At 34.9% G+C, this 20,553-nt stretch overlaps 1 protein-coding gene across 6 annotated transcripts in view; it reads left to right on the top strand.

Moving 5' to 3' along the window:
• Positions 1 to 20,553, top strand: part of PCDH11X (protocadherin 11 X-linked) — a 751,842-nt gene that overhangs the window by 43,449 nt on the left and 687,840 nt on the right. For all 6 annotated transcript variants that reach the window (XM_051827412.3, XM_051827410.3, XM_002720154.5 and 3 more), the window contains one exon: positions 6,424 to 7,007. In XM_051827412.3, coding sequence (XP_051683372.1) covers positions 6,424 to 7,007 — 584 coding nt within the window. The remainder of the gene's footprint in view (positions 1 to 6,423; positions 7,008 to 20,553) is intronic.

Below are 20,553 nucleotides of genomic sequence, written 5' to 3'. Positions count from 1 at the left end.
CCACTATTTCCTAGATTTGGTGGTGTAACTTATTTGCTTTTAACTATTGATGTTATTGCATCATGAATTTGATATATTAGAAGTTGACACAAATAAAATATATTAAGTTATGCAGAAGTATGCATCTATAAATGAGAATAATCTGATAAAATGCTTTGAGTAGATATTCAATTAATTCTTAAATTTAGGAAGCTGAACAATCAACAGTAAAATTAATTTGTATTTCTACACAGATAATTTAAGCATTAATATTGTGAATGTAATATCACTTATTTTTTCTGGGTAGACCTGTGTTTTTTTTTAATTCATCAGTACAGGAGTTACTAAGCGTTTTCATTTCCTTTATATATCTAAAACTCAAAATAGGCTATTGAGCAAATACCCACTCAACTCACAAATTATCCCAAAGATGCATATTTTAAGAAACCATATTTTGTCAACAGATGAGTTGAATTGTCATACCTGAACATTCTTTTATCAAATAGCACCTTTCCTAATCCCTCAAGTTCTTTGATTTCATGATGTCAAAATACCTCCATCATTTCACAATTTAGTCATAGATGCCAAGTCCATTAGTTTCTGTTTCTGTCTGTCTCTCTTTTGCAAGCACTTTCCCCCCTTTTTTTGTTTTTGTTTTTGTTTTTGGACAGGCAGAGTTAGAGAGAGAGAGACAGAGAGAAAGGTCTTCCTTTTCCTTTGGTTCACCCCCCAAATGGCTGCTATGGCCGGCGCACTACGCCGATCCAAAGCCAGGAGCCAGGTGCTTCCTCCTGGTCTCCCATGAGGGTGCAGGGCCCAAGGACCTGGGCCATCCTCCACTGCCTTCCCGAGCCACAGCAAAGAGCTGGACTGGAAGAGGAGCAACAGGGACAGAATCTGGTGCCCCTACCAGGACTAGAACACAGGGTGCCGGTGCCGCAAGTGGAGGATTAGCCAAGTGAGCTGCAGCGCCGACCCAACCGCTTTCCCTTTACACATGGATACCTTTGGCTAAGTAATTTACACCTTCTTAAAATATGATCTTAAAGAATTTTTAGAGTGTGAAATTTATGACTATTTGATGGAAATAGTAATATATAAATTAGTACCTGTAGATACTCACGTATCACCTAGATTGAATAAAATAACTGATTTAAAATCACTTAGAGAAATTAAAATTCTACACCAAATGCAAATTATCTTTCAGATTTTTAATTTATGATTTATGATAATCTGGTAGTGGTTGAAATATATTAAAATAATTATTAGTACTGAAATAATCATGATTAAAGTTACATGCATTTGTTCATATGTACTTGACAAATAATGTTTTTAGCATACAAAATATGTCTCTGGTTTGATTAATCTGTAAAGCTGTATTTCAAATGTTCCCCAAATCATATATCTAAATACCAAATAATATAGAAAATATAGAAAAGTGACTTTCACAAATGGTCTTATAAGTGATGTTTGAGCACTGATTAACAGATTTTGAAACTCTGTTAGAGAATACTGCACTACCTGTTGAGGAGTGTTAGAATGAATCAACAAAGTTAAGCATTTTGGACACAGAGGCAACATTGTTGGAATCCACTTCTCAGGGAAGATTAGATCCCAAAGTGAAAATTAGACATGTACAAAAATGTGTACAATAAATGAGCCCGTTGTGGAATCAGATTTAATGAAAATACTAGTTGTACATAAATAAAGTACCTTATTAAAATTTTCACTGTGACACCTCAAATTTCAGAATGTGTAGGAATTGTGTGTGTCGAATAGGGGCAACCGAATGCTCCTGAATCACTCTTCTTGCTGTGGTCAGTCCCCTTGAAAATATTGGGCTCATCAGTTGCTCCAGTTTGTCTTTCTCCCAGTGTGGCTATGTTTCACATTTTCATGTCCTAGATCCCTAGTGTCAGCCTCAAAAACTTTCTTATTGTTTACCCAGGCTGTTTAAGAAAATTTTCCTCTGCATGAGAACAAGAGCATCAAAGTGGTTGTTGAATGGTATATTTTTTACTCCATGAGTCATTAAAATAATCAGAATATGGGAGTTTAGTGGAGTTAAGATAATGAGCAGCATACAGGTATTTCTTATGTTCACTAATACCCAGCTTTTTCATTCTTTTAAAGTGTTTTATTATAGTATATAAATCACTCATTCACATAGAATTAATTTAAACATATCACAAATGAGGGGCAGGTGTTGTGGTGCAATGGATTAAACCACTGCCTGTGATGCCAGCATCCCATATAAGTGTTAGTTTGAGTCCCAGTTGCTCCACTTCTGATATCCAGCTCCTTGCTAATGTGCCTGGGAAAGCAGCAGAATGTGGCCAAGTGTTTGAGTCTCTGCCACCCTTGTGGAAGACCTGGATGGAGTTCCAGGCTTCTGACTATGACCTAGTCCAGCCCTGGCCTTTGTAGCCATTTGGGGAGTGAACCAGCAGATGGAAGATCTCTCTCACTTTGTCTCTCCTTCTCTTTTATGACTCTGCCTTTCAAATCAATCAATTAATCAATTATCTATCTATCTATCTATCTGTCTATCTATATCACAGCTGGAAATGCCACTATAATTGAAGGAGAATGTAACAAGAACATCAAGGAAATTATGCCTTGGAAATCTGACAGATCATTTGAACATCACTTTTGTGGTTTGAGACTTTTAGAATTATACATATTAGAGGTGCAGCGCTCTTACCTATTCATCCTTCTGAATTAAATTCTTCATAGATTATAAAATGAACCTGCAGGTTTGATTTTCATATCTTTATATTTTTGAGGTGCTTATTTTGTTTCTATTTTTCTCTTATTATCATTATTATAGCCCTATAAATACAACTATTGCCTATCCAACCACTAGATACTGCCAAAAAAGGGCTTCACTTACATAGCAAAGCTTCTATTGAAACTGGTAAAAATTTTTAAATCTCTCCTTTCATTTTGCTTACTCTATCAATCTCCAAACTAACTTCAGTCTATAGTAGGAATGGTTTGCCAGGGAAGGATTAGGGAATTTAAGATTATCTTATTTTCTCATAAGAAAAGATAAAAATTAGATCCAAGTAAATGTATGTGTGTAGGCATATTTTCCCTGAGTACTTGAGAAAAATTTATCATGCATCCATAAAACTGAGAAGTGACTATATTCATATTTAGCAACTTATTTCTCTACTGGTCATTCAAGGAATTATAGTCTGCATTTTCAAGGAAAACCCTTTTAATTTTAAGGATAATAAATTTTCAAGTGATAAATGTAAGAGTTGGAGTGAAAATCTGGGGGTTGAGGTTATTTAATCATGTATGTTCACATTTGGTAGAAGCAGTGTTGAGTTCAAAAATGGTTGAACGGTGAATTAAAGGCCAGCTAGAATATTTACATTATCAAATATAAACTCTAGGAGGACCAATTTTTTGAGGTTCTCTGTTTTTCTGTTTTTTTTTCTTTGTATGTTCCTTTTTATGTTTTAAAGGAATTTATTAATACACTAGGTTCTCAGGGTCACAGCAAATGCATGATAATTACTACAACACAATTCTCATCAATTGTCATGTTAATGTGATATTAGTGCAAAGAGAAGAGATTCCATGTAATTCACAGATACAATTCTACAGATATAATGAGGAGCAAGATTATTTGTCTGTTTTGTTTACTGATGTACTCTCAGGGCCTAGAACTGTGCTTGGCACATAAAAATTGTTGTGTAAACATTTGGTACATGAGCCACTTCACCTTCATGAATTCAATTCATCTGAAAGTAATTGCTAACTAGAAGTTAAATATCCCTTGTAGCTTGACAATACTTTATTTGATGATGATAATAAAGGTAGAGTAGAATTAGAGTGGAATGGGAGAACTCCTTAAAATTAGGTCACTTTCTAATTCTTTTTCTTGCATAGAGATATTGCAACATGCATAGAGTGTTTGAAAATATGGTTTATAGTACTCCTTTACCAGTTGTAATATTGTGTAATACCTAAGGGTAAGATAAGAATAGAGTAGTAGTTTTAGTTCCAATTGTCGCTGTCCCATTTTTGTTTTTGCTTATGTTTGCATGGTATTTATAAAACTACATACATAGACACTCATATTCAGATGTCCTAGATTCACAGTGAATAGGACACACACATATGTATGCATATTAACTCACAGTAAGTGTCAGTGGTGTGTTTTTAATCTCACACTCACAAAGTATAAGACCAATAATTCACAAGAGACCTAGTGTTGAGCAGGTTTCTGTATCAGGTAGTCCCAATGCTCATCATTGAGCAAATGATGCTAAAAATACTGTAGCACAGACAACAGTCTTTTTGTGTTGTTTACTAGGATAGCGAATGTCTTCAGCATTAGTATTACTCATTATTATAGCTGAAATGTTCTATAAATGGCATCAATGTCTCAACAAAGGAAGATGGTTGGAGTCATAATTGTAATATTATGTGATCAGCATTTATAAAATGAGATGTTTAAAGTTTATCTAGTTTGCCTCTTGCTTCTATTTGGGATCTAAGCCATCTCATTTTTTGCAACATATGTATTTATTCTATTGCTGATTGCAAATAGGACAATTTCTTTTTCTCCCATTTTATGTCTTCCAACATTTGCATATGCACATTTCTGAAAATGCAGACATGTAGCTATGCAGTGGAACACTGAATATGGTGCATTGTCTGTCATAATCACAGCACAGTATCCATAACAAGTTATTTATATCATGTCATAAGTCCTCCCATTTTTAGACCACTACTAAAACTTTGTTAATGTTATTGATTACCAATAAATATTGAGAACTTCCTTAATTAGATATGTATGTGCATTAATACTTTTCTGTAATGGAATTTTAAATGACCATCTGTCTACTCATCTTTTAAAACTGCTGAATGCTTTGATAGCTGCATTAACCCCTATTTAATAATAAAAATATAACATCTGATAGTGTTTAGTGCAGTGCAATATAAATTTCATTTTGTGTTTACATAACATATTACCTATAAATAACATCTAGAAACATATTAGAATGTTTCATGATACTAGAGATTTAAAATATTTAATATATCATACTGAAACTATATCAAATCGAGATTTTAGAAAGGAAATGAGAAAAATATTGCTGACTATAAAGAAATAAAATTTTCGTGTTGAATTTCACCACAAAAATTAGAGAATTGAGACACTTGGAAGGATTTCAGTGAGTGAAAAATAATAAAGGAAAAAAGCAGCCAAGAGATTGCTTTTTTTACTAACTTTAAACTCAGTAAAATGTTTTGAAATGCCTGTTTTATTTTTTTAAAAAATTTACTTATTTTTAATTGACAAATAGTAATTGCGTATATTTTGGGGATACAAGGTGAAGTTCTGATCCATGTATTCATCACAGAAAGAGTCAATTAAGCTAATTGAGAAATCCATTACTACACAGGTTTTTTACTGTGGTGAGAACATTAAAAAAATATCCTTTTAGCAATTTTTAAATGTCTAATACAATGAATTTCTTATTTTTAAACTCCATTCAGGCTCTTCTTTTAGTGAGTAATTCCTATGTCAGTTTGTGGATGTTTCATTTTCCTATGGACTACCTTCTGCATTCTGTAATCATAAATTCTCAGACTTGGAATTTCTTCTAGCCCAGCTTTCCCATTGAACTCTTGGATGTTGTCTATCAAATTTCTACGCCTAAAACAAATTTCCAGTCTCAACTGGCAGTTCCCATTCTGTATCAGTACCTACAAAGATATGGAATTCACTAGTTCCTGAACCTTGTTTTTCTTCAAAATGCTTTAATGAGCATTTGTTTATCTTGACCTGAAAGTTGCCCCCACCCCAACTTATACCTATTCTCGTTTTTCTAATCTCAGGAAAGAAAACTCTAATTCCCTTTACACATAATAGTTCTTATGTTTAGGTGTTTGTTGCATCAAGCTGTCTCCCAAAGGATTTCTTTTGCTTCAATGCAAACTACCTGAGTCGTCCCTCATATGTCCTTTGTCCACATCAGTTTTTACATTGTTGTACCCAGAACTGAAGATATGGAATATTGTACAAAATATTCCTTGCCAATAAAATAATTACAATTGAAATCCGTAAGATCACAAACAATAATAATTATATTTTGTAATTGGTAACAAATATACTTTTTCTTAACTATTGTATTAAGTTAATGCAAATATTTTGAATTAAATGTTTTAATTACATGTATTTTAATTATTTTGATACAATTAAAATATTCGTTATAGTTCATCTTAATATAAAAATCATAATACTTTTTGCAAAACAGATTTGCCATTATTTAACAGTGCTGATTTCATTAATATTTCACTTGATGGTTTTAATTTAAAACTGAACATTTAGTTAACTATAGTTGACTTCCTAATAATTTTTATTCTTCCTCTTTTCTCCCTTTCTCTCTCTCTCTCTCTCTCTCTCTCTCTTTTCTTTGTCAGTATTCTGCGGGTTGATACAAAGAACTGTCACAATTGTGCCTGGTATGGACTTGTTGTCCGGGACGTATATATTTGCGGTCCTGTTAGCATGCGTCGTGTTTCAGTCTGGCGCCCAGGAGAAGAACTACACGGTCCGAGAAGAAATGCCAGAAAACGTCCTGATAGGCGACTTGTTGAAAGACCTCAACTTGTCGCTTATTCCAGACAAGTCCTTGACATCGCCAATGCAGTTCAAACTAGTCTACAAGACAGGAGATGTGCCACTGATTCGGATTGAAGAGGGCACTGGTGAAATCTTCACTACTGGCGCTCGCATCGATCGTGAGAAATTATGTGCCGGTATCATGCTGGATGCCCGTTGCTTTTATGAAGTGGAGGTTGCCGTTTTGCCGGATGAAATATTTAGACTGGTTAAGATACGTTTTCTGATAGAGGACATAAATGACAATGCACCATTATTCCCGGCAACGGTTATCAACATATCAATTCCAGAGAATTCGGCTATAAACTCTCGATATGCTCTCCCAGCGGCAGTTGATCCTGATATCGGAATAAATGGAGTTCAAAATTACCAACTAATTAAGGTGCGTTTGAAAACACTTTGCTAAAAACATTATTTCATTTTTTAAGACAAAAAAATCAATCAATATATTTCAAGTTTTGAGTAAGCATTACACCTATTTTTCAGTTTAAACGAAGCATGGTAGATAGAATTCATCAACACAATTTTTGCAAATACATGAGAGGTATGAATTTTTATTGTATATCTACTAGTTTCAAACAGTTGTGCTTCCCTTAACAATCTACTTGGGGTCAATCAAAGAGCTCATCCCATTTAGCTTGCTCAATATCCTACTTTTAACCTGTCCAGTGATGGCTCTTCATAGGTTAGACCTAAACAATCAAGTATCATTGAATACACAAACCTGGCTACCATTCTTCTTATTTTAGATAGGAAGCTTTATATTGTCATTTGAAAATATGCCAAATAAGTTTATTGGGTGAATATAATATTCAATAATTTTTTTAATTATGTGAGGGAGAGACAGAGACAGGGAGAGAGAGAGAGAGAGCTTTTAACTGCTGACTCACTCTCTAAATGCCCACAATGGCCAGTTCTGGATCAGACTGAAGCTGGTAGCCAGGAACTCAGTCTGTAACTTCCATGTGAGTGGCAGGACCCCAATAACTTGAGCCATCACCATTGCTTCTCTGGGTGTGCATTAGCAGGCACCTGGAGTCAGGAGCTAGAGCTGGGTAGAGAACCTAGAAACTCTGATGAGAGATGTGACTTCATCACTGAAGTCTTAACTGCCAGGCTGAATGTCCACCCCACAGAGCACTTTTACTACTAACATATCTGAACATTCACAGATTAATAATAAACATTTTTCAAGATAATTTCAAGTCAAAACAAGATCTGTAATCACATTTTTGGTCATCAAAGTGACAAAATGTCAGTGTTAAATATTTTCATTGTGTTCCAATACTTTGAAAACACACAATGTTCTTTTGCTGTAAGGGATAACTAAGCCTTTAGGCACAAAAATTCAGGTAATCTGAGGAACCTACTCTGGCTGGATTTGGGTATTGGAGTGAGGAAGGTAGGGGTAAGAACAAATGAAACATTTGATATTCTTCAAAATATGTGCAGAAGGGTCACATTTATCAAGTGAATGTGCATTGTTAGTTACCTGCATGTTGTATGATGTAGTAGAAAACTCAGGATTTGGACCTGTAAATTAATAGAATGCAATTGAAATTGCATGCTATTTAAAGATTTAAAGATCTTTAAATGTCTATAAAAATTGTGCAGATTTCACATAGACATGGCTAGAGGATTTTCCAAACACTACTAAATATTTTCTTATTCTCCGCCAGACTATGATTGACATGGCTAATGCTAAAAATATTTAAAAACATATGACATAGGCCGGCGCCGCAGCTCATTAGGCTAATCCTCCGCCTTGCGGCGCCAGCACACTGGGTTCTAGTCCCGGTCGGGGCGCCGGATTCTGTCCCGGTTGCCCCTCTTCCAGGCCAGCTCTCTGCTGTGGCCAGGGAGTACAGTGGAAGATGGCCCAAGTACTTGGGCCCTGCACCCCATGGGAGACCAGGATAACTACCTGGCTCCTGCCATCGGATCAGCGTGGTGCGCCCGCCACAGCGCACCGGGTGCGGCGGCCATTGGAGGGTGAACCAACAGCAAAAGGAAGACCTTTCTCTCTGTCTCTCTCTCTCACTGTCCACTCTGCCTGTCAAAAAAAAAAAAAAAAAAGACATATAACTGTTTTGTCCTAGAGGCTATGAAATATGTGAAAATTGTTCAACTAATGCCAATATGTTGAAAAGATGTATCTGTTTATAAATACATTCAGAAATCAAAGGCTACAGATCTCTTTAACTTTCCTTTTTTATTTCAGTTGCCTGAATTCAGGTGAAAAGCAGATGTGTTTGATTATATGAAGTAAATGCAGATAGAAAAGGGTGAGATGATTTATAAATGAGCATTTGTTTAGGAGAGATCCCTAATCACATCTCCTTATAATCATATGAAATGGAAAAATATGCAGGAGTCAAAAAGATGTGAACCACAATTTAGTTCTTACCCCCTACTACAGCTACTACTTTCAGGCTAATATTTCTTTCTTTTTTTTTTTTTTTTTAAAGATTTATTTATTTGAGAGGCAGAGTTACAGACAGAGAGAGGGAGAGACATAGAGAAAGGTCTTCCATCTGCTGGTTCACTCTTCAATTGGCCGCAATGGCCAGAGCTGGGCCAATCTGAAGCCAGGAACCAGGAGCTTCTTCTGGGTCTCCCACGTGGATGCAGGGACCCAAGTACCTAGGCCATCTTGCACTGCTTTCCCAGGCCATTAACAGGGGACTGGGTTGGAAAAGGAACAGCCAGGATGTGAACCAGGGCCCTTATGGGATGCAGGCACTGGAGATGGAGGCTTAACCTATTACGCCAAAGCACAGGTCCCAGGCTAGTATTTCTGACCTTTGACTTCTTCAACCATAATATGGAGATGATGATTTAAGTATTACAGGGGCAGAATTGGGAAGAATAAGTGCAAAGTACAGAATAGATATACTTGGGCAGAATATTTTTAGAGATGTTTTAAACTATTCCACTACTCAGAGAAAAGTGTGTAGCAGAGTAGATACTATTTCTAAAGCAACACTGTTCAGTAAAACTTTATGAAATAGGACACAAGTTCTGTTGTCTGTGATATCCAATACCATAGCCACTAGCCACATGCAGATGTACCGAGTACTTCAAATGTGGCTAGTGCTGCTAAGGGACTGAATTTTTAATTTAATTTAATTTTAATAGTCACATGTGGTTAATGGCATCCATGTTGGACACCATAGCCTATAGTAGAATAATTTATTTGGAACATAAAAATTAAGACTTAAAATGAAAATGGGACCTCATCAAGTGTAAATAAGGTGTTTGGAACAGGGTCTCTCCACCCCACTATCCTGACACTTGTGTTGTTTTAAAATGCAATGCTTTAGTCAAGAAATAACTTTATCATTTCTCCCTCAGGACAGCTTAATGAACTTCCAAGAAATATCTGACTTGTCCTGAAAGCTGCTTAACAAATTCAAACAAAACAATTAAGCCTACCAGCATAATTTTCGCTTTGTTAACATGTGCTTTCATTTGATTTTCTTTTAAAGACTATCAGCAAATGACAAAAAGATAGTCTTACCAGACATTTCTAGATGAGTCTTGGGAATAGAAATGTTCTAAAATTGCTGTTTTAGAATGTGTGATAAGCCTAAAGTAGCTCTATGATATACCTAAAGTACTGGGGCATTTGTATGGACAAATACTATTCTGACTGCTTGTTAAAAATAATGGGAATGGAACACAAAGCATAGCCCTAGGCATGCAGAGGGCCATGACATGGGTGACTTTAACTGAGTGCACTCTGACTTGCAAAAAGGCCCTGTCATGACAGCGGCATGTATGCTATGGGAAAGGGAAAATAAAGAAAAAGAAAAGAACCATGTTTGATTCATCCACAGACTATAGTAAATTTTATAATTTAAAAGTAAGTAGGCCAACCATAATGATTTCTTTCAAAAGACCCGCCGTCCTGCCAAATAGGATGAGAATTTAATTAATATTAGTTTGCTCTACTTTTGTTCAATAGATAAGAATAGCAAAATTACAGTTAGTTGCTACTAACTAGGGTAATATAAAACGTATGTGAAATGTTCAAATAGAAAAGGGAGAGAAGAGGGAAATACAGAGAAAAATTCCTGAGAAAAAATAGGTCAATTTATAGATGAAGGGGTCCTGCTGTTGATAATTTGATATTAATTAATTGAAATTAAAGGCAGTGGTGGAAAGATAATAGACAGTATTAAGTGTGTCAAAGTGTGTAGAATATAAACTTGCATAAGATTTAAAACTTAGAAACTTTATTTATAAAAGTTTGATTAATATATAAATATTTTAATGATTCGATATTTTTTGAAGGTAAGTATGCTTTGGCATAAACAAGGAAAGTAGTATTATTCTACATTTTAAATATTTGCAAAGTGAGTTTCAGAGTGGTAGTGCATTTTTCTTATGATCATATGACTAGTAAATGAGAGAGATGGGAGCCAAAATATGGTTTCGGACCCTTAGAATTGATCAAAAGAGGAACACACAGGAAGATACACTGATAACCGTAGAAGCAGAGATCATATCAAGTTCATGACAAAAGAATGAGTGAGTAGATGAAGGGAAAACAAGGAGAAGGATGGGAACACAAAAATGAAATGCCTTTTAAGTAATTCTGCTTAGTAAAAACTTATCAATGTGACCTTGATGAGGTCGAATTTTCAGCTTTTCCTTTTTTTTTTTTTTGCTATGTTTTGCTTGCTTCCTTTATTTTTGGCATTTTTTTATTTAAGGCAAACAGATTTCATGTATTTTATATATACAGGTTTATGAACACAGTGATACTTCCCACCCTGCACTCCCTCCTGCCCATGCTCCCACCCTTCCTCCTCCTTTCTCTATTATTCCCTCTCAATTTTTATGATCTACCTTCAGTTTACTTTATATTCATAAGATTACCTTACACCAAGTAAAGAGTTCAACAAATAGTAAGAAGAAAGAAAAAAAAAAAACTGTTCCTCATAGTAGAGACAAGGGCTGTAAACAATCATCAAATCTCAAAATGTCAATTTCTCTCCTATACATTATATTTTAAGCTTTTCAAGCCATCATGCTTCTCTGTAAAGAAAAATGAGTCATCTACTTTTGTAAGCATTTTTGATGATGCCACTCAAAAAAAACCTCAGATGTTAAATTTCTTTGTTTCAAATAGATATTGTAATGAGAATTCCTAATATCATTTTTTCTTAATTTGAACTATGTTAAATATTTATATCTATATACATATATAGAGATACACACTTATCTATATGTGTATGTATACAAATGTATATATACATATATATATAGAGAGAGAGAGAGAGAGAGAGAGAGAGAGAGAGAAACACACACACACTATATCACACATGTTGTAGTATTTGAATAGGCTATTGACCATGAGTGGGAAATTACAGAATTTCTTCTATTTTTTTTATTCTGATGACCTGTTATTTATTAAGTTCTTTTTCATATTCTAAGTCTTGTTGACAGGGAACCCAACATTTTTACAAACAAATATTCCTCAAGCAATCTGACTCAGGATATGTCCATAAACCACAGGGACCTACTTCTTCCCATGGTTGGAACTCACAGAAAATTAGTTTGTGTAATGGTGTTACATACATCTTCATTTTCTACTTGAGATTTCTATGTTCCCTGGCACATATCAGTAGTAAAATTTTTACATTAGCCCAATGAAAATGTGCTTATCGGTTCCCTTGAGGGAGGAATGACAATGTTTCAAAGACTGACAGTTTGTGCTGACAGAGCAAGTAGATCAGTTTATCCTCAGATTGGTAACCCCACTCAAAGCCCTTACCTGTTTCTACCCATCCCATAAGACAGCCAAATCTTTTCTACTACCCTCAAAAATGATCTAATCTGAGACAATCTTCACATAACAAAGCCTTTTGTCCCTTGTTTCTATTTTAATTACACATCTTCTTCATGGATCAAGATCTGCACTTGGATTTATGAAAATAAGATTAGACTTAGATTTGTTTTGAAATCTTGGGTTAGAAAATCCAAATTATAAAAAATCTCATCCACCATTAAATTTAATGATCTTGATTCAAATTGCTGAGAATGAGAAATCAAATGATACATGGTTGAAACAAAAAACAAATTTATTATTCTGAAAGAATTAAGATTTGTTTACTGTATGTTACCATAGCTCTAAGTGGCACATAAAATTAGAAGTGAGTAAATATGCATTAATATCATTACAGGCAGAATGTCCTATAACAACTAATATGTTCAACAGTTTACAAAGCTTACTTAGTTTTCATGGCTCCAGCATGCTCAGAAGAGTTCGAATATAAAGATTTCCTAATTTTTTCAATTATAAAAAGTTTTCATTAGAAATTCACCAATTCAGCTTTAAGATTATTATGTATTCTCTGAATTCTATTATGTGCATATTAACATTTTTGATCTATGCTGAAAAGGAAAAGAGAGGACAATCAAATGGTAATGACTATTAGGTCCCTAAAAGCTGGGGTTATTTTCAGAGTGCACCTCCAGCGGGGGAAAAATGACAACATAAAACACATTCTTTTCATAAATGGATCTTTATTAAGGCTGTCAGGTCTTATTAAAATGAGAGTGTGACACTAATAGGATTAAGTAACTTTTGACTTCATTACTATTAACAGAGTCCTGGTTAGAATTCCACTAATGCCTTTTGTTAAATATACCTGTTATTAATAGTCCAACATGCAACAATATATATTAGACATTTTAGATATCTCAATTGTAAAATATATAAATTGAAGCAATAGAAAACAAATCTGATTAACTTACTGACATCATGCCTCTTAACCTGATATTATCAACTAACTTTAAAAGCACCACTAAATTTTATTATTAGTTGCAGATTTATTGATCTGTTATTTTATTGCTCACCATACCTAAATAAAAATCAATTTTATTCCTGCCCAGGAGAATTACTTAAAAGCGAAAATAAAAGTATATTTATACAGGACAAAATTATTTGTTATAGAATTCTTTCATGAGAACATGGGGTGTGAATACGCAGATCCAGTTGGCTTTTATAATTCTGATCAATACTAATAATCTAAGATAATAAATGTCCCACTGTTGGTTGCTTACCTTGCATAAATTACTCTTTTTGCTACAAACTTTTCTATTTACTATAACTCTGTGTTGTGCTGTGGAGACACTCTCTTAGTCAACTGAAATATAATTTTTCATTAGATAAAAAACAATGGGTACATTTCTAAAGCTTTTGTTTCACAGTTGATAACATCTTGTATCAGAAAAGATGGTAAAGGCAATAAGGTCATTCTGGAGAAAAATTTATGATTTTGTTTTAATTTGATGGATGAAATAATTTATATAGCAAATTGGGATCAGTTTCTGAAGGATTTTTTGCTGTATCCCAAAATACAGAATGCACATGAAAAATAGTTCTCACTTAAAAATTAAATGCTAAAAAATTTATATTCTCCCTTTGCATTTATCACTTTACAGCCATCTTCACAAAATCAGTCAAGAAAGTGTGAATAATTAAATAATCCAGTGACATAATAATAAATCAAATAAATTGCTTTGACCACAAATTACATTTTACTAGGTCTTTGTTGAAGTGACTTTTAGTTTCTGAATGTAGGTAGAAGTTACCAGAGAAAGAAAAGTACTGGGTTCAAATTAATTAAATGACACAGAACTTAATTTTACTAGTTTTGAAATGTCCTTCATTCATTGGTCTTTGCAGGAATTAGATGTTTCCAAATTTTATTCTGAAAATATATGAAAAAATATTTTTATTATAAAATGTTAAACATTAGTTACTGGAAAGCTAAGTGCATCAAGTTAGAATACATGTGAAAATACGCACAGATTTTTTAGCAATTAAAATGATAAAAATAGAGATTTTCTCATGTTTTTCATTTGCTGTAAAATTAAAGTGATAATTCCAGCTCACCTTCATTTAGAAAATGGTTACATATTTTTAATGTATTGGAAGGATTTTTAGCAGTATTATATTTTAATTGCTGCTTGTATGCATCTCTGTATTTGCAAGTATAGTAAGAAAAGTATCATAAAGTTGTATAGCAGAAAATATAAACAAAAGAATTATTTTTCAAAGTAAGTTGAAACTTTGTTTCATTTTACAAAATAAGGGAATTTTAAAGTTGACTACTAATAAAGTGAAATTTTGGATTATTTAGCATAAATTGCATTTGCCCTTGAAATCACATTTAATCTGGGACTTTATTCAATGCATGATAATGTCATGAACATTTTTCATCCTTCTGCTTCTTTTATATATAAAGGTTCATTATTTTAAGTTCCTCCCATACAATGAGGTAAAACTAAATCATGAAAAGCTCTTCTGTCAAATTTTGTCTTACTTGTAAGAGTAACTGACAGCTAACTAATATCTTAGTCTAATTCTAGTGATGTAAATTTAATGAGTGACCAATATGCAAAGTCTTGAGGCACAAATATATATTTGAAAAATAGCCACTCTCCTCAAGGAGCTTAATAACAAGTATTATAAAGAGTGTGTTTTTACACTAATGACTAATGTAAGGAGGAGAACCTTTATTTCATTAAAAGGACATTTTATCTGGAATTGCTCATGCTGCGATCAAAAAAGGAGTTATATTAAGTTTAATAATCATGACAAAGTTAAAATTTCCAAACTTATTTTTTGTAGACTTTTACCACGCACCTTCAGGAATTTATTTTGTTACCCGGTCTGATTTTGGCATTGATACTGTTACTAACATTTATCTGCAAAATCATTTTGATACTTTTAAATGAAAACTGTAATTTATGTGATAATGGTGGTAATCACATGAGTCTTTCTGTTATCTTAATTCCCAAACAATATCTGTGACTCCAACTGCTTTCCTATATAACGGAACAAATTAAAATTATCCTTATATAAAACAGGCAGGAATATGATAATGAATGAAACAAGAAAAATCTATAAAATTTACTGAGTGCCATGAAAAATATGTTCTATAAATAATAGTTGTTGGTTTTACCCTATAGTTTAAGACTCATTGAGAGTCTTCCCAATTTTTCTAAGATCTAATGCTTTATACTCTTTAAAAAGCTTATTTTACAACCTAAACTTAGTTGATCATACATATTTTATGCATGTATACAAAGAATAATACAACAGCAGTATTCTCTTTCTCAATCAATGTCCCTGGCTCCACATTTATTTCTGGATCAAGTTCAATGTTTTTGAAAGTCTTCTATTTACCTTCTTTAGCTTATCTCTTGAATCAAATGTCTCCTTCTCTTCATTTGTCTTTGCTTCCTCCTGGCCCTCCATATGACTATGATATTGCTAATGTGAGTGCTGTCTCATATACTGCTTCTACCATCTGGAATTACTTTATTTATGTCTCCTTCATATGCTATTTTAAATACATCAGATTTCTTGTCTTCTCTGTCTCATGCTGACAACATTTTTGTTTATTTGTTTTGTTTTCCTATCCTTTTTATTGCAAGTTTGGCTTTTTGTAGGAGAGATATGTAATAATGTATTTGATGTTTTGTTTTTAATTATTCTAAATTAAATAGGTTTCAAATATTTTTAAAGTAGCTGGCGCCATGGCTCAATAGGCTAATCCTCTGCCTTGCGGCGCCAGCACACCGGGTTCTAGTCCCTGTCGGGGCGCCGGATTCTGTCCTGGTTGCCCCTCTTCCAGACCAACTCTCTGCTGTGGCCCGGGAGTGCAGTGGAGGATGGCCCACGTGCTTGGGCCCTGCACCCGCATGGGAGACCAGGAGAAGCACCTGGCTCCTGGCTTCAGATCAGCGAGATGCGCCGGCCGCAGCGCGCCAGCCGCGGCAGCCATTGGAGGGTGAACCAACGGCAAAAGGAAGACCTTTCTCTCTGTCTCTCTCTCTCTCTCACTGTCCACTCTGCCTGTCAAAATAAATAAATAAATAAATAAATAAATAAATAAATATTTTTAAAGCAGATTTGCTACCTTTATGGATACTAGTATGTTTTCCTTGTTTATGAGAGAGTTACTATATCCCATGAGGACAAGAGTTTGCTTAAAAGTTCATCCATTTAAAATGGTTTGGCCAGGAATACACAGCAAAATCAACGGCTGCACCCTAAAGACAGTGGAACAAGTAGGGTTTTGTTGTCTACAACGGAAACAATCACCTAAATGGTTAACAGAAGAAGAAATTGGTGCTCTAAATAATCCAAGGATGCATAAATTTTAGAAAAACAATTTAATGGATTATAAATAAATTAATAAGTATAGAACTTTATAGATTACTTCTGGTTGAAAATAATGCTTTATTTAAGCCGCTGAATGATTAACCTGATGAATTAGAGAGTTCATACAGATATCACAAATCTTGAAAATATAATCATGTTTAGTTACAATCTAATGAATATTCAGTTAACTCCCAGAAGTTCAACTACCTTCAATAAATAAATAAATATAAAATGAAGGCTACTTACATTGGTTGAATACACAATATTACAATATTCTGATGTTGATTATTTCATTCTCTATTTAGTGATCTCACATTGCTTTTCCTCTGAGGACATAAGTATTTAACAGATTTGGTGTGTTTCAGGAGGCATTTAAACTTGATAATTTTACTGTGAAGAAAGTTATTCCTAAGGAGTCACCTACACATAGCCACATTACCCCATCGATCACATAATTTTCCAAGATTGCAAACCCTGCATATAACTCTCTAAGTTGAAGAAGTAGCAATGATACTTTTTTTTGCAATTTTTTTAAGATTTTTATTTATTTATTTGAGAGGTAGAGTTACAGAGAGAGGGAGAGATAGACAGAAAAATCCTCCATCCACTGGTTCACTCCCCAGATGGCTGCAATGGCCAGAGCTGTGCCAATCTGAAGCCAGGAGCCAGGAGCTTCTTCGTTGTCTCCCATGTGGGTTCAGGGGCCCAAGGACTTGGGCCAACTTCTACTGCTTTCCCAGGCCATAGCAGAGAGCTGGATCGGAAGTGGAGCAGCCAGGACTAGAACCGGCACCATTGTGGGATGCTAGCACTGCAGGCGGAGGATTAACCTACTGTGCCACAGCTACAGCCCCTCATTTTATTTTATTTGTTTGAGAGGTAGAGAGACAGACACAGAGAAGCAGAGATCCTTTGTCTGTTGGTTCACTCTCCAAATACTGTAAAGGCTAGGGCTGGACTAGGCCAAAGGTGGTAATCAGAATTCAATCTTGATCTTCCATGTGAGTGGAAAAACACAGCCACTTAAGCCATATCTACTGTCTGCCACTCTGCATTAGCAGGTAGCTCGAATCAGAAGTGCAACTGGGAGTTTAACTCAGACATTATGACATGAGATGTGGGCATTCCAAGTGGTGTCTTAAATACTTTGCCACAGCCGGCGCCGCGGCTCACTAGGCTAATCCTCCACCTTGCGGCGCCAGCACACCGGGTTCTAGTCCCGGTCGGGGCGCCGGCTTCTGTCCCGGTTGCCCCTCTTCCAGGCCAGCTCTCTGCTGTGGTCTGGGAGTGCAGTGGAGGATGGCCCAAGTGCTTGGGCCCTGCACCCCATGGGAGACCAGGAGAAGCACCTGGCTCCTGTCGTCGGATCAGCGCGGTGCGCCGGCCGCAGTGCGCCGGCGGCTGCGGCCATTGGAGGGTGAACCAACGGCAAAGGAAGACCTTTCTCTCTGTCTCTCTCTCTCACTGTCCACTCTGCCTGTCAAAAAATAATTTAAAAAATTTAAAAAAATACTTTGCCAAATGTAACTGTCACTTTGAATCCTTTGGAAACCATAGTAATGATATGTGAATGCACCTTTAAACTACAAGTATTCATGGGCTTGGAAAACTGAGAATGTCCTCATTGAGGATAGGATATGAAGCCCTTAGTTGGAACATTGTTGTCTGATTTCTGTATAGACTAAAGTAAACATCTGTAGTTTTAAGATTCTATACATTTCTTCTGAAATGTGTTTTCTGCAGAAATCGTGCATGAGGTTTTAGGTATATCTAGTTGACTGAAGTTTTGCCTTAGACCTTCAAATGATTTTTAAGATCAAATATCTAATTGGCATAATGAAAGGATTTTTAAAAGGATTTATTTATTTGAAAGGCAGTGTGACAGAAAGGAGACACACACACACACACAGAGAGAGAGAGAGAGAGAGAGAGAGAGAGAGAGAGTCAGTCTTCTATTTGCTGGTTCACTTCCCAAATGCCCAAACCAACCAGGTCTGAGCCAGGCCAAATCCAGGAGCCAGGAACCCCATCGGGGTCTTCCACTTAAGTGGTGGAAACTGCCTTTCCAGGCGCATTAGCAGGAAGCTGGAGTTGTCAGAATCTTGACTGGATTCTGTAAGGGATGCGGGTGTACTGCCTTCCAATGTCCAAGGACTTTTTTTTTATAGCTAGAGCTCTCACACAGAAAATGATAATAGTTTATATGTCGGATAATAATAATAAAGCTTAGCTTTCATTTCTTTAGATTTTAAATATCTGAATTTTATTATTTATTTAATAGATAAAATTTCTTAAGTTGCATTTGTCTAGAAATATATGGTGAAAATTTATGTAATTAAAAATTTTCTCCACTTGCTCTATGGGTGTTTTATAAATAATAATCTCATTTTCATTATTTCTGGTCTTCTCTAATTGAGACTGTAGGATTTGAGTAAACAAATTGACTCCACTCTGAGAAAAAATTTGTACATAACCCCACAAAGTGACTGGCTTTACCTGATGACATCAAAAAAGTCATGGAACCTGTAATTAAAAAATAGGCTTATGTTGGTGCAAAAAAATTTTAGATACCTAGGCATAGGCGAAGTTTTCAGAAATCCAAGCATATGCAAGGTTTTCAAAAATCTCATCACAAAAATTACACATGGGTTTCCAAACTTTTGCATCAAAATAAACATCTTTTAAATCCATTTTCCATGAAATGCTCTTTTATTTAGATAGTGAAGAATGTATTTTTAAAAACTTACCAAACAATCTCCTGTTATTATCAGACAACAGTGAAATTTGATGAAGCAATTATTTTTGTATTTTTTTTTCTTCTGAAGGAAGTGCCTTAATTAGATTAGGGAAAGCATTAAGGAAGCATAAACCAGGTTGTTATATAACCTAAAGTTATTCCTTAGTGTCTCCACACTTAGCTGCATAATATTATTGACAGTTGTTTCATTTGTTCCTGCTGTTAAGCTTCCTTAAACTTTCGGTTGTTTAATGAGTTAGTGATAGTTGAGTCACTCAGGTAAGAGGTACTTTGCCACACTGAGTTATGTCACTTCTTTCTCACAAAAGCTTTTGTGTTTTGTGCGTACAAATTGATATTGAGAGATTTTGTTGTTGTTGTAATGTTCTCATAAATGATTCCATGAGTCTGTGCTTTCTCACATGGTTAACAAGTGCTGTTTCACACACATACACACATATAAACACACACACACACACGCGTGCACTAACAGTCATTGCTTAAAAAGATATTTGTATAGTTTTATGATCATTTAGGGCATGTATATTGTTTGTTTTTTTATAAGTCCTGCTTTCTCAAATGATTTTCTACATGGGAAGTGGGCAACTGGTATGACCTATAGAGTTCAGACTTAATTTGTAGCTTAAAAAGTATTATCTTTGTGTATTTTTTCTATAATTTTACATCAATTTGATACTCATCTGTTTTCTTGTTACCTGTTTGCATTGTATAAGATGAGCATGATCATATAATTTATCATTCAATCTAGGACAGTTTTGAAATTGAAATTTAAATAGAGCAGCTGGCATTTGGCACAATGGTAAGACATCACTTGGAATACCTGCATCCCATATTGTAGTGTTTAGGTTCAAGTCCAAACAGCTATTCATTATACTGGTTTCCTGTTAATGTGCATCCTGGGAGGCAGTAGGTGATAATTAAAGTAATTAGGTTTCTATCACTCATGTGGGAGACCTAGATTCAATTCCTTGCTTCTGGCTCCTG

The sequence above is a fragment of the Oryctolagus cuniculus genome, chromosome X, assembly GCF_051225735.1.
Source record: "Oryctolagus cuniculus isolate XC-2025 breed Fujian yellow rabbit chromosome X, ASM5122573v1, whole genome shotgun sequence".
NCBI lineage: Eukaryota > Metazoa > Chordata > Mammalia > Lagomorpha > Leporidae > Oryctolagus > Oryctolagus cuniculus.
The sequence above is the reverse complement of the archived record's forward strand: the minus strand, read 5'-3'. Positions and strand labels throughout refer to the sequence as shown.